Source organism: Dromaius novaehollandiae, chromosome 3 (genome assembly GCF_036370855.1).
Source record: "Dromaius novaehollandiae isolate bDroNov1 chromosome 3, bDroNov1.hap1, whole genome shotgun sequence".
NCBI lineage: Eukaryota > Metazoa > Chordata > Aves > Casuariiformes > Dromaiidae > Dromaius > Dromaius novaehollandiae.
In genome coordinates, this window is record NC_088100.1 from 36,638,429 (window position 1) to 36,665,159 (window position 26,731).

The window sequence follows — 26,731 nt, forward strand, 5'->3', positions numbered from 1 at the left end:
TCAAGGGATTTAAGTATTTTCTGTGAAAGAAAGCTAGTGTCTTTAACCTTCTATGACTGAAAGTAAAAGAAGACCATATGAATTTTATGTAAAAGGAATCATGTCTTAACATAAACTTTTAACCCAGTGTCACAGCAGGCTTCAAAGTGTGGCTTATGACTCTACTGGTGGTTCACAGAGCACTTCCTGGTGGTCCATGGGGCTGATTTTGTCACAAATGGAGGAACGCATAATTGAAACAAAAGCCTCCTACACAGTTTCAATAGGGCATGTGTCAGACTTCAAACAGAACCCCCGTATGGGCCTGTGACTGTTGAGTTGCTGCACAGTGGATGAAGCCTGTTAATCAATCTCTTCTTTGCCAGATTTTTTTTGGTGTAAATTCAACAGTGATCACATTTGTTGATGACACCAGAATCAGAATGGGAGCAAACACAAGAAGACAGACTCAAACTGCAAAATGACCCAGAGAGATTAGAGCAACAGGAAAATTACAGCCAACGGGGAAAATTTGGCAATAACCAATGTGTCTCTTTCTTACCAAGGGGAAGCTCTATAAAGGGCAGTACCACAAAACCCAGGAAAAATGTTAACAAGCTGTATGTGGTTCATTAAAGTAGCTTAATTTTCATTGTTTCTTCAGTAACATTTCAATATTTACACTTTCAAATAAAAAGAAAAGCTATCGAAAGCACTTTTCCCCGAAGGGGTATGCTGGAATTGAAAATGGTTTCAGAAATAATTTGACAAATGCAAGAAATACACCATTTGATAATACAGGCTGTAAATACCTCCTTGCTTTCTGTTGCATATAAAATCAGCAATGTACAGTACAAGTATGGCTCTAATTTGCAATATTATTAGGCACCTAACTAGAGTAACTGTGCTTCTTCTACAGACAGGGAAAAATAGTGCAGGGTCTCCTACACTACACTGGACAGAACAAAGGAGTGAAATTCAGGTTATGACTGAAGAAATCAGTGTTACTGTTTTCTCAGTTATAATGATGCTTTGGCATTCTTGTGCAGATAAGATTAAAACACTGTATGGAATTAGAGTATTTTACTCCAATTCATATGCCAAAGCCTGTTGAAACACTCTGATCTTACAGACTGTAATACTAAAATGGTAACTAGGCTCCACCAACACTGTCGTCTATTAAGACACAGTTCCCATCTTCCACTTCTTAAGGCTGTGAAGCTGCATTTATACTGGTCTTTAAACAACAGTGCTGGAAGACTAGATTCATAGTGCTGTCTTTCCTTCAAACCCTCTTCTTTTGCTGTATGCAGGCTCCTTTTCCTTACAGCTTCAAGGTGGCCTTTCCATAAGCACCACTGAACTGGCTTTATTCTTTGAGTATGTTTTTGGCCAGAACAGTTTGACCTTTCACTTGCTTGGGTTGGACTGAGATGTCTGGGGCAGTGGTTTTCAGCCTGGGGGTCTATGAAAGATAATTGAGAAAAGCAAGCATCCTACACATTCAGCATCCTGGGGTTTGCAGTCAAACAAGAATAATCCATTTTTCTAGTGCAGAAAGACCGTTTGAATTCCTGTGCCATGGCTATGTAGGAAGCAAAGGAAAACAGTGTCAGGATATGGCACCAATTCTTTCCCTTCTCCATTGCTGGTGTTACCACTTGACGTGTTCTCCCAGTGACCTTCCTTGATTTGGGTACAGGCTGTATTGTGAATTTTTAGACTGTAAGAAGACGATGATGTGGGGCTGGCAAAAATTACAACAGCAATTTCAGGACGGCGTTGGTGGAAAATACATCATGTGGTAACCAGGTGTCTACAGCTTTGAGGTTCTGGTTGTGGATATATTTAAACCTCTGCAATATGGCTGGTATGCCCAATTAACAAGTCACATAAGTATTGACCTGGATTAGAAACACAAATTTAACCTAAGAAAAATATGTTCTTAAAACATAACTAATCAAATTGTTTCTCTATAGATAAAATACAATGGAAATAAAATATAATGGAACTATAATGGAATACAATTTCATTTATAGCTAAAATAAATGGAAAATATAATGGTTTCAGTTGGATAATTTAATCATTATTCCTCAACCCGATTAAATTTTCATTATAGAGGGAACATAACAGGTTAAGCGTTCTGAAGGTGTTAGGAATATTTCATCATAGAAGGCATCACAGATCATGGCTGCGTCAGCAAAAGAAAAGATGCCTCTTTTCTGCCATTGCAGTAACAGAAAAATGAGTTTAGCACCTAAATAGGAAAAATTCAGAGAATATATTTCTTCCAGGAGCCCCACTTTCCTTCCAGCCCAGTTAGCATCAAAAGCTTAAGCCACTTTGAATAACAGAAAGGAAGAGTCTACCCCAGAAACAGGCCAAGAAAAACCCACTTTGTTTTGGAAAGCGTCTTTCCCCAAGTGAATGGTGCTCAGACCGCTCTGTTTGACAGTGTTAGCATTTAAATGGGCCAATTAGACTTTGAAGGTAACAACTCTTTGAGGAAGAGTGATGGAGAGGTTGAGGTGACACTTTTGCTATTACTTGAATAGAGAGTTTCCTGCAAGACAGCATATTCCTACCTAGTGGTGAAAAGGTTATCTGCACAGTAGAAAAGTCTCTCTGTACATTAATGACATCAAAAATTTTTGAATTATCAGTAAAGCAGTGAGCAAGTTCCTCAAAAAGGGGCATTTACAGTTCTTTTGCATTGCTCATTGGTTTGGATTAGAAGAACTCACTGCAGTGATCTGGGCAGTGAGGATCTGTTCTTCAGGTGTGCAGAGAGGCTTCCAATACAAGTATATGATGTCATATATGTATGTATTTTCTTTCCTTTAAGGAACAAGCATGTCATGTCACGTAATGGGCTAAATTGTATTTTATTGGCTTCTGGTTAAAACTAGCTATGACTTGACAGCATCAGTGAAGTGTCAGAGGTGGTCAGAAAGCAATCTAAACCATACTTTTTTGTGAATGATGTATGATGTGCTGTAGTGGTGTTGAACTTGGTCACTTTTCCCTCTCTTACCATTAAGTTTTTAATTATTCTTGGCAGTGATAGGATTGAAATTAAGGTTTCTGAAGTTAACCTTTTTTTGTCCTGGATTAAACACATAACTTTTCAAAATTTAGAAAATACTTGGTTCCTTTTTTTTTCCTAGTATGGGAACAAAATGTATCCTTTACTGCCATGAAGATTAGATGTTGTTTTGTAGGTTTCATGTTCTTGTACACAGAGATTAGAAAGGCTGGACAAAACAAAATGAGAATATACTATGATAGAAGTCAATCAAGCCAAAAAACTTGAACTTGTAACTCTGTGACAACAATACCGTTATCATGATAACTGTCACTAGCAAGGACTGTTGTCTGAAAGTGCTCCAGCTGCAGCTATAATAAATAGTGGAGAAGCTAAGTTGGAGCAGACTGACAGAACTGTGATTGCAATAGGAGATGAGCTATTAGACTTGGCTAGTGTTTCACCTCTGAGTGCAGAGAGAGGTGCCTGTGCTCCTTTAGGGAACTAGTTGTGCCTCCTTTCAGTATTACTTTGTTCAATTTGCACACATAACAAGACACAGGCTAGGAGGCAGCAGCTAAGATGATAAAGGAGCAGAGGTTTAATGGTGGGAAAGCACAAATACAGTACTAGATGGTATTCTACCCTAATGGCTGAAGGGTTTGTAATACGGAGCAGATGGTGGTGTGCGTGTTAGGCTAGTAGGCTAAGGATGAGGGTAGCAGAGCCAGCTCAAAGGCAGAGTGAAAAAGTATGTGCAGTACATGCTTGGAAAAACTGTTCAAGCATAGTCAGTACCTCCACTTAGAGGTTCCTGGTTTTCAGAAGCCAACACTCTTGCTGACTTTCCCTTGAAAGTACTGGATGTGATCAGGCAACCATATTCCTGTGATGATGATTTCTGCTGTTGATTTTGTTGTGAGTTTTTATTTCTTTTATGAATGAGAAGTAGAGATTTCTGAAGAGAGTCAGAGATCATTTTATTGAAACTGTTAGCACTTGGGGCAATGCTAAGCAAAGATGAAGCGTGTTTTCTGAATGCTACTTACCCTCCTTTGCACCTTGTGTTAGTAGAAGGGAGATTACTAAAATGTGCCAAACTGACTGGATAATATAGTTGCTAGTGGGCCTGGCAAAAACATGGGCCTCAGCCTTGTCCCCAGGTCTTGACAGTTTACTAGGTGATGTTTGCAGTAACACAGGGCAGAAGCCTCGTTTGCCTGTTCTTCATCTTTTCTTCAGCCAGTTCCTATCCATACATCTGTCACTCTTCCCCTTTTTGTCCCAGTAGGGTATAAAAAGTCCCTTCTTGCTGTGTGAAGTGCTATTCTGCTGAACACAGCCTATGATCTTAGCAAGTGCATCTCTGGTCACGCACTTCCTTAACTAGTCAGCTATGTGTGTATAACAAACCAGGTCCTGCACTGTATCTACAAAGCCCACCTACCTCTTTTTTCAGCTGTACACTAACTCAATTTCGGTTGCTTTTTACTTCTTATCAATTCTTCCCTCATCTTTATGTAAAATGCTTAACTTAATATTTTATGGTTTTGAGGAATTAACTGCTGGTTCATCTTTGTGGTAGCCTGCTGCTCTTGATTCATATGGGGTAGGCTAAGAAAAGGTGTTCATGTTCTGTGGGATCCAGATCTTTCCTCATACTGTCAAAAATAAAAGGGACAGAAAAAGGGCTGAGGGCTCATGTAGATCCTGGATTTTGCATAAGGGGGGGGGAGCAGAGAAGGAATCTCAATCTCAGAGGTATTTAGAGGGTACGGTAACCTTTTCCTTTTCCACAGATGCTGAGTGTTTGACTTAGGTGCATGTTCCTTTCTTGGCTGATTTATTTTCAGATTTGCACACTGTCTTTCCCCCAAAGTGGCCACAGACTGTCACACATGCACCAGGATTATTTCCAAGTGACTTGAGACCATTCTGAGATGCAGTCAAAGCTGTAATTGCTTTGATGACCATCTGGTCATCTATCAACTATAAGACAAAAATGCTTCTGCACCTCTGTATCCTCCCTTTCTTTCTCCGTTCTAGGGTTTGCATTTTAAAATTTTTTTAGCTCAAATTTAGAACTCAACTACAATTTTAAATCTCAGTAAGACCCTTGAATATCTGTGGCTTCCAGGTTGAAATTTGGAGCACTTAAAAAAATGAGCCTTGGAGCTCACAAGGAGTTCTCACATTAGAACTGGATCTCTGTTATCCTGAGGTATGCAGAGTATGCAGGCTTTTCTAGATCTTTTGATGGTCCACATCAGTTTCCTTTTTGCTCCACACAGCCTCAAAGCAAGTAGATTCTTCAGGGCCATCATGGCTGTGCTTGCATCTCTCCAGCCCAGGCTGCAGGAACGAGAGGGACCTAACAGCTCCTTTGGGTAAAACCTTGAGGGACACATTAGGTGTCTACTTAATCCCAACTCAGGGAGGGTGGAAGTCTGTAATTCAAGTGATTCAAGCAGCTTACTCTGAAACATTAAGGGACTTTTCCAGAAATACCAAGTAGATTAGTAGAAATTGCGAGATGCTTCTATTTTCAGGCAGGTGGTTGTCCAAATGCTTGAGCAGAGGCTTGTGGTGCAAAAGCCAGACAGAAACCAATCACCTGTGCTCTGTTGTGACTCAGAGGTGTGAAGATAAGAGACCAAGCTCCCCTTCATTCACTGGAGCATGGCAAGGCCTTGGTACTGGTTTGACTAAAAGGAAGTTCATGGTCTGACTGCATTTGGTTCCTGCACAACGTAACAGTGGGGCTTCCCTTCTTACTAGCTAGAGGTTAGCGTGGCAGAGTGCTCCCCAACTTTTCTGTTGTAGCTGGGTCACTGTGCAGCCAGGCATCTGAGACTCATAGCCAGAATGAGCACATGCAAAGAGGCAGCCTGATTTGAACTGTGTGATTAGAGCAGGCATTTGGGAGGGGAGAAACCTGTTCCACAACAGAGGAGCTAATGCAAAAATGCTTAAAGGGAGTCTTGAGCAAACAGTCCTTACCCAGCTCTGCCTCTCACTAACTGGCAACTCAGACAGCACCTCTGAGGGCTGCTGTGACCATGAATACCAAGTGTCTCCCATTATCCCTGTCAGTGGTCTCTTCTACAAATCCAAGGTAAAGAAGACTACATGGTGCAGCATATATCAGAAGATCATCCCAAAGATAAATGCCAAAGAACGTTTTTCAAGCCCAGGGTTTTCATTGTCACCATGCCCATGAAGAACTTTTTAAAATTCCATGCAAGTGAACTTCACACAAATTTAACCAGATATATTTGCAGCAAGCAGCACATGCCACTATCAGATGTTTTGTAGCTGCTTAAACAGACTCCTTTCTCCCCCAAATGGAGTCACAAAGACACAAACCCACCCTGGTAGGATAGGAAGGCAGACTCTGAGTTATCTCATTCTTCAACAGAAGAAGGCAAAGGCAGGGCTGGAATTTCTCCAAAAGTGAGGGCAGTTTCAGTCTCTGCTCAGGCAAGTGGTTTCAGGAGGCATAGAAAACAATCACAAAAAGATTGTGTCCTGTAGCCTTACCTCCAACTTGCTCTACTGATATTTTTGGGTTTTAATCTGGTAACTGTGCTCTTGGAAATAGAGTCCTGCACTTGGATGGAACCAGCCACAACACCACTGCACTACAATCTCTTTAAGAAAAAGAAATTCCTGACAGGAGGAATTCATAAATTTAATTAATAAAGCTTTTTGATTTATTATAATACCAGAGAGAAAATTTCCAAAAAAATTTCCTGATGTGTGAAAGGAACTTCAGACCAAACGCACAGATAGACACTTTTCTCATGTTCTAAATAGCTAATTGACACATAGTCACACTTCATATTAAAGACAAATTAACATATACATAAAAGAAAACTTTTTATAGAGGGAGGTGGACTGTTTGGTTGAAGGAAGTTCTGGTAGTAACAGTTTGGAACAGTAATGGAATAAATATTTATTAACCTTATATAAATGTACCTTAATATAAATGTGCAAATCAACTTAATCATATTACTGTAACCTTTATTAGCAATTTGAAAGATGAAGTTTGTAGACAAAAAGTGTTTCATCCTTATCACTATCAGAATTATTTCTAATTTTAAATTAATGGCTTCTGCTATAGGTTAGCTTTTGCATCAAACATATCAAACTTCTGGTTAGCGACAGGCCTGACAAAGCTCTTTTCTAGGAGCTAGAAATTGATGTTTTGGGTAATAAAATGTCTGAGAGGAAAAACAGTTGGATAGTGTTTGTTATTCCCAGTTCCCTGCATGGAATCACAACACGGTCATCATCTAAGGAAGAGGCTTCTCATTACAGGACTAGAAGCCACTCAAGCAAGAGCATCAACACAGGGTTTGAGATGATGATACGCCTGTGGTAAGCAATGCTGAGTACACTGGGATATGATCTAATGCCTGCTACCTGCTAATGCCTGAGTTCCAGATAGCAGAAGAAAACAGAACCATATCAGCTTTGATGTAGAAGGTTAGAAGAGGCAAGAATGGAACAGTGACCTAAGCCTTTTTCCCTTTCTATTCATCCTCTTGTTACTCCTTATTAGTGTCCCTAGGCTTAAGTTGTCTTCTCTGAGAGAAGCCTCCTTATGAGCAAGTCTTCCCAAAGCAACTTCCTAGTGCCCTGCCTGCTTCCCACACAGCCTCTACCCCTGCAGCTTTTGAGGCTTTCATCATAATTTCAACAGTCAGGAGTATGATCTGCATCTCTTTTTTCAGGTACCACGGCCCTACTATTCGCACCCCTCAGCTCATATCACAATTTTCAGTCCCTGCAAAAATGCTTTCTTTAGCTTTTGCTCATCCTATAGCAACCATCTTTTTTTTTTCTTTTAAACCAGAGTTCAGCCAGGATTTAAGTTCTAGACCACAACATCTTGATGCCTCAGAGGATATACAGACATGAAAGACAAGTTCCCGCTCTAAAGAGTTTACAAGTTTACAAAGTTTACAAGTGTAAAAATGAGAATGGTGTATATGCATTTGAATATGTTGGCACAAAAGCAATTTATTTGCTTTTCCTTCATTCTTGTACAATCTTAAGTACTAAAATAGTTCTTTCTCTGACCGTCCTACATCTTTGTATTTTTCATTTTGATAGCATTAAGTCAGAGGTCTATGCATCATTAGAACTTTAAGAGCCACCATCCATTTGGGGTGATTGAGTCAGCAGAAGATCACAGGGGTAGGGAAACATTTGCAGAAGTTTTCTTGCATATGTAAAATCTGTAGGTTTCTGCCATTCTCTTTCTCCATGCAGAAGCAAGAACTTCCAGAAACACAAAAGTACTAAATTTCTCTCACTTGACATAAAACAGGCATCATTTCCCAGAGCTGTGTGAAGCAATTAGCAATTGCTAAGCTGCAGAAAGTAGAACTACAGTGTCTCCTGTAAAGATTCAAAACTGCCTCTTCTCATGAAGGCAGGGTTCTCCAAAACCTCAATACAATCACATTACATGCACAGATCGAAACTGGGATTTTCTACAGATGTGTGAAACATGGATGATGGTGCTATTCTGTGAACTGCATTTCTGCCATCCTGGTGGCCACGAGTCTTAACCTGACAATGATCTGAGAGAGAGAAAGGAGGTTTAACAGGCAGTCAGGGACACCAAAAGAGGTGTAACCTCAGAACCAAAGATCACAAGAAGTTTTATATGAATATAAAGCTTTGGTAAAGGCTTGCTGCACTCCTACACAGGCTGAAGCATTTTATTGGAATATTTTTCAAAACCAAAAGGAAATTTGATGAATTAGCAGATAAGAAAAAAAATCCTGTCTATAAGACATAATATGCAAGGATCTAGCTTTCTTAAGAGGAAGACTGTATGAAATTTATAATTATTTTTCTAAATAAATCCTCTACTTTCCCTTGTAACTTAAGCTATCAGGACAGTTTGTTTAATATTAACACACATTTTACACCCTTAAACTCTTTACAACCATTAAACAGAATAAAAAATGTGTAATGTATTTTATATCCTTCCAAATGTTTTTCTGCATTAGGAATTAATTGATGTCAGTGAAAGACAATAGTACATAGACACATGCACCCATATTTTTATGTTAAGATTTTAGTTGACTGAAAACAAACTGTAATGCAAGTTGCTGACATGATCACAAATTAAAGATTTTACTGTTTTAAGTAATTTTGTTCTGTAAATATCATTAACATAAAACCTTGGTGAAGGGGAAGCTTTTTGCAGCTGCAGGTTTTTTTTTCTTTTCCTTTTTTTTAAGCAGTTCGTGGCAGCTTGTGTTGGAAGATAACCCTCCCTCCCCCTCCAGTACTGAAGAGAATTAAAATTTTGAATTAGGGTGCTGGAAAATGCAGAAAAAAATAATCCCACTTGATTTTTCTACTACATAATGCAAAACAAGAAAAGTAAATAATTCTTTCCAGTTTTCTAGTCATATTCTAAACTAGCTTTACATTTTAAGTTCTAGTCTTTCTTATTTTGAATATCCTTGTTCAAACTCAATTTCAGGGACCTGAAATAAAGAGCAAATCAGCAGACAAGGCTGTCTGGCACCTTGAATGCTAGCTAGTATTTAGTTTGAACTCAGTATCTCCAGGATTCAAACATGCCTCTTAGTTTCCTCGTTCACTGCTTCTTCATTGATACACCAAAAGCTAAAGAAAAATGAGAGGTAGATAAAACCAAGCTTAGGTAAAATCTCCCCATTTTTGAGACAAGAAAACGAAAAATGAAGGAAATTTGTACGGATGTTATCAGATCAGAAACAGCATCCCAGAATTCTCTAGCCTGTCTTTTCTTCAGTTAACGCAAAGATTTCGAAGCACCAGAGAGGATTCCTAAATCCTTACTACCCTCTCATAAAACAGCAAATTAAGCCTGTTGTACTGATACCTATCACAAAAGATTTCTCTCTGAGCTAGAAAAAACAGCCTGAGAGTTTTGGCTTAGAGTTTCCTGTCCACATTAGTTAAAGTATGTATATATATATAATATATATATATATATATATATATTTTGCATACTGATTTTCTGAATAATAAGTTAATTTTATATTATTTAAATTCCAGTCAGCTTCTACATTGCTTGCAGTTTTTAGTTTCCTGGCACTTGCTTTATTTTCATATATGCTTCAAACAGAAACACTGAATAATTTTTAAATGCATTCCATTTTACTCACTTGTCCTCAGGAAAATGGCAGATACTCTCTTTTGAAAAGTTCAGGTCGATTGCCAGAGCAAGAACAGACAATATTTTTGGTACAAAAACTTTCTCATTTTGAAAACAAAATGGTCATGTTCAGTGATCACACATCATTTTCTTCATTTAATGAGCCTTATGATTTAACAGAAGTAAATGGTTTAACAATGTAGTGAAGTATTAGTGCTGGCACAGTCAGCGTGTTCTAGCTCTCAGATAGCAACATTTCACAGTATCTCCTAATCCTAAATAAAATCTTCATCCCTTCCAGAAGTAAAATAACCCAGCAGGATTCAGAAAGACATCTGCCACACATGTGAAGATAGAGAGAACTTCTCTGCATTACACCCATTACAGTGAAGTGAGACATGATTGTATTTTAAAGTTGATTCTGTGCAGTTATACAGAAGAAAGATATTTGAAGTAGAAGAACTGGAGACATCGTAAAATCACCACAAGTGTTCTCCTTAGCAGAACTAAAAAAAAAAATCACAAACAACTTGGACTATTTATAGTAACAAAACCAAAACCAGCTGTTGGACCCAGTGTGATTTGCTTCTGGAGAAGTGCACTGCCGTTATTAGAACTTTGTACCACCAAAGATGAATATACCAGAAAAGCACTACCTTTGGTACTTTATAGAAACATGGAAGAAGTATGCTGCATTTTCAGAATTTTTAAAGTATTTCTCTCAGAGCAGAACACCCCTATTATTAAAACTCACACAGATGCTTGATCAGATAGGTTTTTCTCATATGCTAAAACAAGTCTTCCTTTTGCCATAGACTCCATCATGGACATATCCGAGAAGAACGGGTCTTACAGGGGAGACTATTGTACTATGACCATTCCCTGATCCCATTGTTTGGCAGCACTGATACCTGGATCTACTAGGTTAGTGATGGTTCCTTCTATCACTTAGCTGTGATTTCAGAAGGAGAAAAAGATCATCTAATGTAACAGATGAAAAGAAACAGAATGCATGTGGTGTGGTATTCAAAATGTCAAACATTTTCTTTTGTATCCGAGAACAGAAACATGTGGGTATAAACAAAAAAATAAACTCTGTATTTTGAAAACACATCCCTTACTGAGTTTTCTGTCCTTTCAGGGCTCCTAAACTGGAAACCAGTACTCTACATGCAGGGAGGCAGGGGACTTCTATTGCTTTAGTTCTTTCTAGCTTCTTCTAGAGTTGACAAGAAGTAGAGATTTCCACATACACTGGTCGCTGCTCTGGTACGAACAGCTGTGACCAGAACAGGGATGGCTTCTTGGAGGATGAGTTACCCTGCTGCACATGTGAAAATGAGCTAAGAGGACTGGCAACATTGTGCTTTCATCGCCAATGTTAGTGCCTTTATATTGCCTCCAGATCTGCAGTTTTTAATGGAAAAGCCTACAAAATAGCAAATTTTGATCTCTGAGTGCTTTGGCTGCAATTTTGTCTATTGCCACGTAATATACCAGGTAATATCATATTCCACAAGGAATCAAAATGAGTTGACTTCAGGCTGTTTTAAAGAATAAAGACGCAATTTTCCCACAGCGCAGTAATTCACTAGATGAAAACAAACACTGTTGGACAGCTTAGAAAAACATGTTTTCTATTTATTTAAAAATAACTTTGTAGTTACTACATTGCAGTGACAGTAATTCTTACACATACATTCTAGTTTGTATAAAAGGATTCGAAGTATTATGCATCAAAACTAACATAGAAAGTGTCCACATAACAGTAAAGAAATTTCCAATCAATATGTACAAAAAGAAAGGGCACTGTTATCCTGGTGAGATACTTCAGGTTATAACATGATAATCCAGATTTCTGGAAAGAAAAAAAAAAAACCTTGATAAAGCTAAAGAATTATAGTTTTGAAAACTGTTTGTTACTCATTACGTACAACTGATTTGTGTGTTTTACATAATTCTGTACAAAATAAGCATAAATTTTAATCTGAAAATGTGTCAGTTTAAAAATTAACCTTTCTAGGTAATTTCCTTAAAGTTGACCTCCATTTTATTTATATTTAAACATTATGACAGAATTTAATTCACTCAAGATTGTTATCCAGTTGTCTGCCATAGTTTTGCAGTTTTAGTATGGTCCAAAAATGTAACTTCTATGCGGTCTCAGTATTAGCAAAGCAACATGCGAAGCTGTGAGAACAAAATAGTACATGTACATCATATAGGCATGTGTACACAACAGGTACTTATAGTAAATTTCTTTATACTCCTAATATGTATGACCTTGTTCTTTGTTCTTTCAGGGTAGAAAATCATGGTATATTACTACCTTCCCTCCCTAAAATGTATTGTTTGCATTATCTGAAGTGAATTTCCTGATGTATTTATCTGCATTAAAAAGGATCCAAAAGGTCTACTTGTCTCACTACCTACCTCCTAAAAGCTAAATTTATTCACCTTTATTTTATTGCAGCATATAAGGTTTCTCTCTAGAGTGCCTTGAGGCTGTTATAGCCTTGGAAAAGAAAAAAAGAAAAAAACCTAATCCCCTTTTTCTGCAATTTAAGATGTCTTTTAAATGAGCTTTCCTGGAGTGTTTCCTCCTCTAACACATTGTAAAATTACATGGCAAATGCCCACATTAAAATTAGCACAAATGCAAGAGCACCTAGAGGTTAGCTCTAGTTTAAAAGCTACCTGTTATTTCTGCCAGACATAACAGAAAGTGTACAAGCTGTATTCCCAATTCAAAAATAGCGAGTTATGTAAGCTGTCAATACCAGATTTGTTATTAGAAACACGTTGTCAGTCTTGGCCAATTTTATGAAATTTAATACACTTTCTTCTGCATATAAACAAGCATTTATATACAATAATTTACAGCAGAAAACTAACAGCCCTTTTATCAGTTGAATATCTAGGTCCCCTTGGAAACCAAGCTGTTACAAGAACTTCAGGGAAAAAGAGACAGAATATATTATACAGTAATTTTACAACGGTAATTTGTCTTCATTAGGTAGTAAACAGAAAATGAGCTTTTGCTGTTTCCAGGTGAGGTTTTAAAGCCCTCTACCTTCTGTTTCACAGCACTTTAGAGTTGTATTTAAATTCTTTTTATCCACTCAACTGAGTTAAATTTTTTTTTTTTTTTGGTAGAACTGCCGTGGACAGAATATACTACCTTAGAGTAAAGTGAGAACTCAGGACACAATGCAATTATTGTGATATGGCTGAACCTTGACTGACCAACAATACATTAAAATTACCTCAGCAAGATTCACATACTTCAAATTAAATTTGAATGCTGATGAAACTGAGGTTAAAAACCTCCAGCCTCTAATCTAATATGTATGTATGGAATGAAAGGGTCCCATTCAGTTAAGCCTACTGCTTTTATGGAACCAGTCAACCATTTAACGTGCACCTGAATTCGAATTACACGCTTAAGCATTTACTTGTAGTCCTTGATCCAGCAAACGTGAGCAGGAGATTTAACAATGTTGTGTAAAAATTGTGACAAGCTTGAAGTTACCGAATGGATGGATGGACTATTTTTTGTGTTGTTTGCAATTTTTTTTTTTGTAAGGCAAAAGCCTCTGGCACAGAATCAAAATTGGTACTTGAAAAATATTTGTACAGCAATACAGTGAATAAGTTGTCTCTACACTACAATTTATTTTTTATAGATACTAATATATCCTACGTGCTGCATCAGGGTCCTTTATCAATTAACAGTTTTACAGATATTAAGCCATAGTAATATTTAACTCAACCAACTCAATCTTACAAGTCTAACAACAAACTGATCACACATGTACAAACTGGACACTGTACAAATAAACATATGCAAATATATATCACAGCAGTCTAATCACTGGAGGAAGACATTTTTCTTTAAAGTTGTATCACTGGATCATTGCACAGTGACAATGAACTCTAGTTCAATATTGACAATAATGAACAATAAATATAGTGGTAAAATTTAAGTTCAGTTCCTGGTAACACGTTAAAAACAAAATGATTAGAGTTGTTAAATACGTAGGCACAGGTACAATGATTCTGTCAAACATTTAGAACACACTGGTATCAGAGAAACAGTTATTTCCTCATCTGTAGTTAGAGTACACACTGTTGTTAGATACCACTCAGTGGTAAATACCAATTTTAATGGTTCCCAGTATAGAACAAAAATTTCAGAACAGTATCCTCATATCTATGTCAAATATAAATGAATTTAATGAATAAAACTATGCTAATTGCTGCCATGTCTGTAAGATCACTTGATTGCATATGAATAAGACACCTATGTAATATTTACAATGCACATGTGAAACAAGCACATGAGATTCTGATGTTCTGTTTTCTGCGTCAGTTGTTAGGTACTAGAGATGGCATTATCTCTAACATGCATGTAACAATAGTTCTTAAATTATTTCAAAACATTAATAGTTTATTGCTCACATTTAAAAACTTAAAATGGCATAATCAAAAGCTCTTTTTCTGTGTTGATACAGTATGTCACAACCTCAAATAAAATATTTTTCCCAACCAAAACGCACACAGTCTGATGGTGACTAAAGTCTCATAAATAAACCGTTTGCAACCTAGTGAAGCTAAATTATAAAAATATAATTTTTAAATAAATCTGGTATTAACTTCTACTAAAATTTTTAGTGTTGCCTCTATAAAAAATCTGACCCAAATTATGCACAATTCATTTTAAAGGAAAAACAGTAATGTGTCTAATATGAATTAAAAAAATAACTGGCTAAAGTCACCAATATTACTGGGAGGGAAGCAGTACCCTTGTTCCACAGGCAAGGCCGCCTATTCTTGTAAAATTAAGATGTGTAATTTTCTACCTACTGTTAAGGGAATGCGTATTATTTTAGCCTCCAAAATTTACATACAAGGTATTTTCAGTATATAAATATATACATAAACATGCCATATAAAACATTATTACAAATGGAGTAAATACAGAAGTTGAATTTTAGATATAATCTATTTCATATATTACAATGCAGATAACATCAGGAAATTACACATTTTCAAATGATTGCCTTCATCAGTGAGTTTTCATAAAATTAAAAAGTTTAATTAGCCTTGAAATGTGAAGCTGCATTTTAACTGTACAACCATAGCTTTCCATCTTACTAGATGTTTAGTGACTCCATTTTAACTGAATAATAAGGAAATGCTTGCTAGAAAAGAATAAATATACAAACAAATGAAACAAACCATTCTGTGCTCCTCAGATTCATAACCAAAGCAATTCAATGAGGATCTGGAAAATACTTCACTCAATTTTTGTAACAAATGTGTAATGAACCATATTAAACTAAGTATGGTGGATACCAATTTGCCATCCACAGTAGCATATTTCCACTCCTCTTGGTGCCAAATACCAACATTCTTTGCTCAAACATTTACGCTTTTTTGTAACAGAAAATAAAGAGTGAAGAATTTGGCCCCAAATAAGTAAACAGAATCTGTGCAAGTTTAAGGCCTTAATTCTGTAGGCTTTTCCTTCCAGATGTTGCAGACATTGTTTGTGAAAGAAGAATCACTATAAAGTAAGGGTGTGCAGAATTGGGCTTTCATTTCAGGTTTATTTTTCCAACTAAGTTAGGGTCACACAAAAATTCTTTCACACTACCCAGAGTTCCAAAATTATATATAATCTGAAAATTTTGGTTACATTTTTGTACCATACCAGATCTCAGAAAATACTACTACTTCTGTATTTTTTTCTTAAAACTGGACAATATGTTTTAAGTGATAGAAAATGGTATTAAAGTTTGTTTGTAAAGGTATAAAATAACTAAATGTACCATAAACAAATAAATAACTGCTTTTCTTTTCCATAGCAGTACATATAGTAATACATTCCCCTAAGTCATATAGTTATCATTTACAATAGACAACTTAATTTTACTAAGGATGCAAGAAATAATAGAATACAAGGCACAATCATTAAATGGAATTTTTTTCTTTAGGGTGTATATTGACTAATGTCAGCGTGATATACCATAAAAAGTGCAGAAAAACACAATGTGCAATGAGACCACTGTATAAAACATGATTGCATAAAAAGTGATTTGGCCTTTTTAACCTTAATAATTGAAAATAACCAATCTTCCCCTTAAAATTAAACTATAAAGTATGACATTTTAAAATTTTTTTTTCAATTCTAGTGCTATCTAAAAAATCCTGAAAAAAGAATTTATACCTGGGTAATATTTTATATGTGTTTATGTATATATTAATATATACACATACACTCTTCTTTGTAGGTCATTTTTAGCCTCTTAAGCATGTCTAAAGTCGTAGAAACAACGATCAATCTGGATTAGAAAGTAAACATCATAATTCCATACCTGTCCTGTAATTTCCTTGAATCCTTTAACCAATTATACATTTTCTCCAAAACATCTCTGTCAAAGGACCCCACCAGTGCATTATTTTCTACCGTAAGTACCAAAAAGGATACATTTCAGAACAATGTTAACTTACAATTTAAAACAATACACAGTTTTTATCACTGCAAACTGTATGCTGTACTGACACTCAAAAAGAAAAAAAGGTTTTCCACTGCACTGATTCTCAGTCTTTGGCACAATAAACAGAGATTTAGTGATTGATACAAGAATCAAGGTCTGAAAAATTAGACATTAGTCAAACTTTTTCCAATGTGGATATATATATATATATATATTTGTGATTACATTTTTGCTATGTTTGGCAGAACTTGGATAAACCAACAGCCTGTGCTAGGCTTCTTTTACAGTTGAATGTTCCATCATTACTGAAATTAAACATTTTCAGATTAGCAAAGTTTGGTATTTTTGCATTTGTATTTAATAGAAATGTAAGTGAATTTACTGCCACTTTTTGCCAAAATCTACCTTCCTAGGAGACTTGACTTTACAATCGATAAAAGTGTACCTTGCTTGGTCAAAAATAGACTTCTGTTCTCAGCTTGTGGCATTAACAGTTTTATCACCTTTTTTTAATTGTGTAGAGATACTATGCATTATTCAAGAGCAGAGTAATTCTCAATTCTCTAAGTCAGTCAGAAATTGCTTCAATTATTCTCAACTATGAACAAAATGACTGTTGAAATGCATAACCTATTTGGAGGGCAATAAATAGCAAAAGTTTAAAATATATATTTCTTTCAAAGAATGTTCTTTCAGTTTATTTTTTGCTAAATTTTTCTCCCCAAATCAGAACACATTCTTCTAACCCATAATAGCAGCAGGGAAGCAGAAGTCTGTGTTCTGCTCGTTCCTTAACTGTACCTGCTTCATAGCATTCTGAAGTAAAACACTTGGTAAAAATTACCAACCGATTAAATTAGCCTTTGCTTTTTCAGTCAACTTTCGGACTCTGCCTCTGCTAGACGTTCCAAAAGTTAAAGAGGTGTCTTCAAACAATAGCTGCCTTTGCTCTTCCTCAGAGTCATCTTCATTGTAGAAGGCTGTCCTCCTACCCTGGTTTCTAGTTCTCATGTGAGGTTCAGAATCTTTAAGCTCTTCAGACCCTTCTTCCATAGGCTCATCTATCTTTTTCCTCCTGCTTCTTGTTTGCATTTTAACATTTGCAGGAACTAAAAGGTCCGAGCCTGGCTGATGTGTCTTCATCTTTCTTTTTGGCTTTCTACCCCCACGGCCTTTTTTTTGTAACAAGTCTTCCTTCATATTATTTTCAGAAAGAGAATTGCATGCAGTGGAGGCAGATGCTTCTTCTGTTATATTCCTTGAAGCCTGGACTGTATTCTGCTCTGCAACCTTCTGTTCAACAACTTGAAGCTTTTTTGGTTTTCTGCCTCTTTTCTTGTGTACCACTTCACAGCTACTGTTATTAGTCTCCACCTTAGGTTTCCGCCCAGGACCTCTTTTAACTGGTGGTTTTGAAGGTGGCCCTCCGTGTCCATTTACCTGAATGCTTCCTGATGCCAAAGCACTGTTCTTGCAATCTGCTATTAAGAAATGAGAGTAAGTATCATAAAACAGATTTTCATCTACATTCATTTTCATACTACCTTAATAAAACTCTGTTAGTAAAATGTATTGTAAGAGATTTACAGTGACTGCCAAATTGTCAACAACCAAGAGACCCAAAGATGAGGTAAAAATAAAACTTCAGCAAGTATTGTGGGATTTAGTTTCTTGACATGACATATGTAACCTCTCTGTTTGTAATTTCCATGACAAATAAATGCTAGGTTCATGAGGAATCCTGGAAAGTATTTGATCACAAAAATCTGTATGTTGAAAGTGAGCACCATTTGGAATAATCTCCTACTTGAGGGGACTATTACCCTTAATTTTTCTCCTGCTTCTGTTGAGAATTGAAAAAAATACTTCCATTTATCATCTTTCAACTACAAATCAATTCTACTTTCCTTTTTCTTGAGGAGCAACTACAGCTTTTTATATGGACATCTGGTTGTTTCTCAGAGTGCAGTAGGATGTAATACTGTATAAAGATGGCTGCACGGGCTACCAATTTCAGGGTAGAATTTTAACACTGTTTAGATCTAACAACACTGTATGCTAAAATACCCATTTTTTTCTCAACATACAGTGTCATAGTAGTTTTGATCTAACAGATCTAGCACAGTACAGCTCAAGAGTTTTATGTCAGCATGCAGTGAAGACTAACTAAGTTGGGTTCAGCTCAAGGAAACTTAAAAAATGAAAAAAAAAAGGAAAAAGAACAGCTCAGGTCTTTTTCTTGGCTGATAAAACAGCAATGGACATAAACTCCTACTTGGTATCTGCAGCAGCAAGAAGTTGCTCAAGAAGCATCACTGCAAGAATTCAGAATGTTCACAGCAGGTTGCCTCTGGATGCATGAAAAAGATGCCTCCATCCCAATGCAGCATCCTTTATAGCCAGTTCATTAAACCAGGGCTATTTCAACAATGAAGGAGGAAAAAGGGAGGAATGTGGGAGACAAAAAAAATAGTATGCAATCTGCACAGATTTCTCAGATTACCAGACAAATGGCAGAAAGTATTTGCTTGGAGATTTGTCTAGACTGAATTTTCCTTAGGTGGTTCTCAGCTTTCTCAGTGGGGTACATCACATGACCTGTTATGGAGGCGTTCTGAGATCACAGTTCTCACCTAACACACAGTACACTGCATCCAGTCATCTGACTGAATATCCATGTACAAGCCCTGTTGCCTTCAAATGTGCCCCCATCGTGCATCAAAAGCATAGGCCTCCATTCCTGTATGAGCAGATGTGCTGGAGAGAGACGATCACGTAAATAAAATTCCGCTATCTGTGACGTGACCAAGCATCCAGTCATAGAATGGGTACATATTCAGCCATGTAATACAGGAACTGCCAAGAAGCTCTTGTGGGAAAAGTTGCAAGGAATGGGCAGGCTGTAACTTATCAAGCTGCTTTTACAGAAGGAGCAGTAAGAAAAAAGAAATAATCATCAGGGACAGGGGGGCTACAGGGAGTAACTGGATTAATCAGATGCGACCCAACTTGTAGACTACCATTTCTCCATCTTCAGAAAAGACACATGCTTAGTAGACCTATCACTCAGGTTCATAGCTGCTTCAAAAGCAAGAAAGTTTTTGCAGCTGGGAGATCTGTCTCCGCAGCAGCCTTAAGTTTGAATGTAACCATACATCAGAAGAGCAAGTAATTTTAGTCAGGACATTACATCAAACCAGGTCCATCAACCCATACAAACACACTAAACAGACACAGTAAACATTCTACAGTTCCATCGTTCCATCTTGCTGTGGAGAAAAAAGAAGGAACCAAATCACAAAGATGCTGTGATCTTTATACTCTTGGTTGTAGAAAGAGACAGTGTTACTAACCCAAATAAACCACATGAATATTATCAGGTAAAGCCTGCAGGGTTAAAAGCATAACCCTGCAAAAGTCTACTTTTGAATCTTAGAATTCATCAATTGTGTACTTCTAATACACTGAAAACATTGTAAAACTTGTAGTAATCTAAGTTATGATATGTTAACATGCCAAAATTGGCACAGCTGTTATACCAAGAAAATGGTTTTAAGAGTTTTAAGAGTCAAAACCATGCTAATTATCCAGTAGGAAACTAACTATCCATTAGACTTTCTTATTCCATTAAATCATAATACATACTAACTTCCTCACCCTCAAATTATCAAGACTAAGGTGCAACGACAGCCACTACGTCACTAACTGGGGGACAAAATGTTCCAAAAAATCCTTACCTTGTTGATTAACAGTGGATGATTTTACTTTGCGTTTGATTTGCTTCTCTTTTTCAGGATTTTCTCTTGTGGTGTTATTCCTAGTGTTATGACCATAATCAGATTGAGTAGGGATTGATAAAATATTCTGGTTCTTGGAATGTTTGGTTGAATTCTCTGGTACTAGAAAGACAAAAAAGAAAACTTGAATAATTGGGATTTTTTACACCACTTTTGATCTTATCTGGCTCAAAAGGAAGTCAGTCAAGTTCTGCTACAAAAGAACTTGAATCAGTGATCTAGAAATGAAAAGGCTTCATGGGTAAAATAGCATAGTATAATTTTGTTCAGCTTTGCTCTGATGAACCTCAAGGTCCTACAGCTTAAGCACTCAGAACCAGTCTTAATGGAGACAATTAAGTTAGATGGCCAAAAAAGCAAGAATTATGTTTAAAGATGTTCACAATGCTCTTCAGCTTTTTTAACTTACCTGACTTCCCTGACCCTGCAGCAGTATTAGGCTTTGTAATTAAAGGCTTTATTGTTAAAGGCTTTCCTCCTGACGAAGTAGATGGTTGCTCTGGAACAGCCACATCTGTTATCCCCCTATTGCTTCTAGTTCGCACAAGAGAAGAAGTTTCAGCTGCTTTTCCGTTCATTTGAGCTGGAACATGTCTCAGTGCTGTTGATCTTGCAGGTGCAGAAGATGAAGAGGAGGCAGAAGTATCTGCCTTCAGCTGAGGTTTTATTAATCTCCTCTTCCTTTCAGGGCTGCAAAATGAATTAGAATTTGTAACCTGGGTGACCACTTTTTTATTTTACAGGAATAAATAAAATTAAATTCTAGTGTCTAGGATTGTGGGAGTAAAACGATCATTTCTGTATGAAATATGTTAAAAATATGACATTTACTGTGGAAATTCATGTAGTTGTGAGCCTCTGAAAAGTGAATCTTTAGTGAAGGATCACAGTAAATGCTATAGTTATATGACAAAGCGTGATGCCACCACTATCCTAACGATGCTGTTTTATTGTACATGTTTAGCAGTTATTTGAATTTCAAGCACTTACACTAGGATAGCTCTAGTTAAAGTTTAAAAATCTTCCACATCATAGGGACTTGCATGTCAAATCTATCATTCTGCAATATAGGGAATAGTAAAGGCAGCATTAAAAAACACCACACTAAGTTCTAATATTTAGGTATGTCAAACTTGCACAGCATTTCATGAATACTGTAAAGAAATGAATGTACCTGGATGCAACACTACTGGAAACTGAGCTGCTTCTACTTCTTTTCTTCCTTCGTTTCTTTATTGTATTTCTTTTATGAAAACGTAGGGCAGATTTATAATCTGACAAAATAGAACTTATATGTTCCTCAAAGAAAGCAGAAAGGCGCAAACTCATGCTATAGATCTATAAAAAGAAAAGCCAGTAAATGAGCAAGTTCTATACTCTTGCAAAGCATTATTATACTTATTTAGCATTAAGCTATAGCTAGAGAAATATATTTATTACTATGGAAAAGTTCTAAGGAAATCTACAGCCTGTCTCCACAAACTTACACTAATCCATGTGTAGGCTTGCATTATCTATTTTCATGGCTTAGAAAGTGTATTGTGACTGAAGATCCACAAGCAGGAGAAAAAAAAGATTTGAAAAGCCATCCCTCCTGCAGTCACTTTCCAACTGCCTTTCCAGAATGCATTCCTTTCTAGCTTCAACAGAACCACAAGTAGAGATCCTTAACAGAATTTACTTTGGCAAACCGATAGTCAAGAAACCTAATTTTCTTCAGCATTAAGTGGCATCCATATACCCTATATTTGAACATCAGTTGTATTATTTTTATGGATGAATTGATACTGCTGGTGAAGTGATTGCAAAGGTACCAGAATTATGTAGGCACAAGTTTTTCTTTTTTTTTTTCCCCTCTAGCCTCAGATGATTTACAGAGAGACCTGATCAAACTCAGTTTAGATCACAACTAATTAATGGAGCACAGCTGCTATTAATTCTGGACACAAAAACATGCAAACTAACAGTCTAGATACTTTAAGTGGGGACACAGCACTATCTTAGAATATGAAACACAAAGACAGTATCACATCAGTTGCCCACCTAATGACATACCTGACATACTATTTGAGTGCCATACTAAACAGTAAATGTGACAGTTACTGAATGCATTACTGAAGAGGACATCCCAGGAAATTTCATAAGAAATTATATAAAAATTAGATAAAAATATATGTTTGATGTGCCAGGAAAAAGGAACTCAATGGGTTTACTCTCCAAGAAAAGCATCAGTGAGGTGAAGATGCTAAAAATATCATCAAATGTCAAGAGTCTGAATGAAAACATAGCCATTAAACAGCTATGTACTTATAATTACACAGATTCTGGAATATTAAAATTCTGACACCTAGAACCTTACATTTCTACTTCTAAATAAAATGAAAGAATACTACAAGTTTACTACTACACCAGTCCATTTGGAATAACATGAAAAAGAATACAATAATTCTGGCAGAACTCATGAATCCACACTGGAGCGAAGATAATGTTAGGCATTCTCTTATTTTGATTTGAGGAGATGAAGAAGAGAAAAACTACAAAGGAATCCAAATTACCCCCAAAGCCCTGCCCTTTGATGCTGGCCAAAGGACAGGAGACTGATTCTTATGTAGTCCAAACATTACTGCTTATTACCCACTGAAGTCGGATCCATCACTGACCAGTCTTCCTTGCTAAATTCCTCTACTAAGCAGTCTGTCCCTGCATTTTAAGATAATGAAGTCCTGATGATCCACTTGCCATTTAAAATAGCCAAACATTAAAAGGTAGAGTGAATTTTAGTCTAACAGCTAAACCACAGTATCAGAAGAAAGGCCTTTTACTGCTACACAGTAGCCTTGACCATGAATAAAGAATATACATTTGCAGCTTTCACTTCCACCAGGTTCTGCAACCTACAAGTCAATTTAAGAGAAAATGGTAATAACTGTACCATTGGTCTTTCAGTATCAGCTCATTAACAACAGCTTTGTATACTCATATGCTGTATAAACAGTTCTATTTCTCAGAAATCCTAAGTGCTTCTTTACAATCTCGTGAATCAGTGAACAGCACAGAATTTCATTGTCCACTCCTAGTCTACCTTAAATAGACTTAAGTATTTCAGTTTTGTGCAACTGCAGAAGTGGAGGAGTTCAGCGTAGGATATGAGTTTTGTTTTGAAAATCTAGTCTCACAAATATCAGTGAAATGTCACTATTGTACATACAATCACATTTCTACAGATCAATCTTTCAATGTAGTTCTCCCTCTAGATCCGTTTTCATATTTATTTTCAAACTACACTTGCAGAGCATCAGAACTTTAGACATTTAAACAGCATACATTCTTTTTCTTTAAAATACAAAGCTATACTACTTTATTAAAAACATTCATGTTTGAAGATTAAAAACAAGTTTAATTATTTCTGAAGTAGTCAACTACACCATTTCTCTATTTTTCTGTCTTGTATTTTTCAGGTAAGTTTTATTTCAAACAGAAATCACAAAAATTAAATCTTACCCTTGACCTTTTACTTGGCGTGTAGGCTTTGGAATTGCTGAAAATAAGTCGCACGTCTTTACATAACTCCATCGGTGACTCATAGTTGCCAGCTTCCAACGTTTCTCTAACAGTAGCAAAATCCATTGGTGTGTCAATAATATCTCTATAATCCTGTTACAAAACAGCAAAACAACCTATTACAATTTTGTTCAAGTCCTAATGTATCTTTTTTGTTCAGATATATTTGGTAAATTTTGGGTTAAACCAAACTATCCTCTTCGAATAGGTGTGGAAGACCACTAAAGACAATTTGCTTCTTTCTAGTCCTACATAATGTAAGTCATGGTAGACATACTCAAAAGGTGCCAGTTTAAAAGTTAACTGATACAAGATCTAATCAATTTTATAAGCATTTACCGAAATACAGGTCTCAAAGTTTTCTGGTTGCTAAACTACTGACATACCATGAAGAAGATAAATGGGATATAAAAATGCAATGAAAAGCTCTCTGGATGGTTTAACAACTCAAAGTTAGTACTAAGCCTATAATATATATGTGTGTATATACACACACACACACACACACACACACACACGCACACACACACACACGTATGTATGTATGTATGTATAGTAGCTTTAAAAAAGAAAGTTTGAATAGTCTTTTGAACGTGATGCCAGTCTTAGTGCATCTCTGCTGAAACCTGAGTGGTTTCCCAAATGGAGAACTGGCAATTTAGGAAAGCAATTCTGAAACAAATGAAAAGTCTGCAGGCTTAAATAGGCCCCTCTTCAAATCAGTGATAGAGCTTTTTTCTAGACTACTGAGGAAACAAAGGAACATCCATAAGACAAAAAGCTCAAATACCCATTTGACAAAAGGTTATCTTAATCCATCAGAACAAATGGCACCTGCGTGTGTGAGTCAGTGCCTCTGAATGTGAAAAAGGTTTGTGAATACTAGGAAGCAGAGTGTTTCATCCCTGAGGGTAATAAGGTGCTTTCTATCAGCTCATTGTAGCACCTGAAACATAAGGGGCCACTTGTAGTCAGCTGACGCAGTACTTTTAGGTTACTTCAAAAATTATGAGGTCCAAAGAGGTGGCAAGACAGACCAAACAGTGACTTCCCCCAAAAAGCATTTCTTTTCAGTCAGTGACTTCCCCCTCAGTTAATCACCTTGGAATGATATTTTAAATAAAAACTTAAGATACACTGGAAGGAAAGCATGCTAAAACTTTGCTGTGTTATTGAAAGTAAAACTAGCATATAAGGCTAAAAGAGATCCAAGGCAACAAGACTTCTGTGTTAAAATATTCTGTAGTTACAAATGGCTTCTCATGGCTATCTGAATTCCACTGAAATCACCCAGGTAGAAAGTGAAATTTGGAGAAATCATTGTTACTTCAGTTAATGTTTCACTACAATTCTTCAGTGAACTGAGACTCATGAGAAAAAAAAGGGTAATTTTTCCCCAGCAGTCCAGATGACTGTTATGAAAATTTTATTTTCTACTTCTTAAATGAAAAACACAAAAAGTGCCATGACAACATTTGTCACAAGCAACAACCAAATATTATATTTGCTTCACACAACTGCTTTCCACCCAGAAAGAGAAAATGCATCTTCATTACACAAGTTGTAATTTACTCCAGAACAAAGACATCCCTTAATATAAACCATTTTGCAATTAAGATATTTAATTTAATTTAAGAATTTAATTTAAGACAAGTACAGTTTATTGTGAAACTGCTTAAAAAAGAAGATGATAAACAATACTAGCAGGTGACAACCAAGCCAACTGATAGCAAAATTGTTGTTAATAGAGCTGCCTGAAGTTTCAATTGGAAGAATTAGAAAAACGGTCAGAGTCAGCAAAAGTAACAATGAGATTTTAACTACTCTTTCTATTGTAAAACACTCACTGGATATTCAAGGAGATCCACTGGTTGTCGAAATGGTTCAGAGTCTTCGCACTGAAAAATGAGATTCAACAACTCCTGGCATTGTTTCTTCCATGACTGAATGTCATATGACTGGGCTCTATTACGTAGCCGCCGCTTCGGCTGATGATCCTGAAATGACAATATTGTTTGGTATATATAAAATAAACCTAGCTGTTTTGACAAAATGAAAAAAAAGTACACTGCAGGATATAAATTCTAATTAACTAGTAATGTGCAACAGCGCAGATAGAAATACTTTTACATTCCATAGCTCATTAGAACAATACTATAGTCACTAGAAGTCCAATGCTTTTTCCAAAAGCTGAAACTATATGATCATAAAACAATTTTCAGTTTTACATCCTTTTCTTTACAAATGCATTTCAAACTATTTACAGAGGTATAGATCATTAAACAAACAAACAAAAACAAAAAACACATGATCTTACCTTTCTTTTTCTAGTGGAAGTCCCTGGCACATTTGTATCTTTCTCTTCTTCCTTTGAGCAAGATAATGAGTCACATAAAAAGGTTAAAAAAAATATAAACACACATGAGAAGCTGAGCCCTTTTAAGCACTTATAATTTGAGTCTTCGCAATTATATCCCTGTGCTTTGGAAAGTATTTCATATGATTATCAGTTTTGAAAACCTCTCAAAAGTCTAAAGAACCACCTAAACTTCTCCAATAAAGCGTTTAAGCTCTCTGCTCTACAGGAAAGGAAGCTGGATTTTTACCAGTTTCCTGGCTGACAAGAAGAAATGGATGTTGAAAAGTACTTCCTACTCCCTTGCAGCAACTGAACACAGTATTTCTGTATCAAGTGGGA

The 26,731-nt window shown here is 36.4% G+C and overlaps 1 protein-coding gene across 2 annotated transcripts in view; it reads right to left on the reverse strand.

The window, feature by feature from the left end:
• Nucleotides 1-11,792: 11,792 nt before the first annotated feature.
• PHIP (pleckstrin homology domain interacting protein) overlaps nucleotides 11,793-26,731 on the reverse strand; it is a 120,929-nt gene continuing 105,990 nt past the window's right edge. Inside the window, exons 34-41 of one of the 2 annotated variants that reach the window (XM_026121112.2) lie at nucleotides 26,351-26,401; nucleotides 25,881-26,030; nucleotides 23,974-24,126; nucleotides 21,647-21,810; nucleotides 20,882-21,162; nucleotides 20,413-20,574; nucleotides 17,524-18,153; nucleotides 11,793-12,030 (exon numbers count right to left, since the gene is read on the reverse strand). In XM_026121112.2, coding sequence (XP_025976897.1) covers nucleotides 12,008-12,030; nucleotides 17,524-18,153; nucleotides 20,413-20,574; nucleotides 20,882-21,162; nucleotides 21,647-21,810; nucleotides 23,974-24,126; nucleotides 25,881-26,030; nucleotides 26,351-26,401 — 1,614 coding nt within the window. In that variant the 3' untranslated portion in view covers nucleotides 11,793-12,007. Of the gene's footprint in view, nucleotides 12,031-17,523; nucleotides 18,157-20,412; nucleotides 20,575-20,881; nucleotides 21,163-21,646; nucleotides 21,811-23,973; nucleotides 24,127-25,880; nucleotides 26,031-26,350; nucleotides 26,402-26,731 lie in introns of both variants that reach the window. The other variant, XM_026121111.2, reaches the window with a different exon arrangement.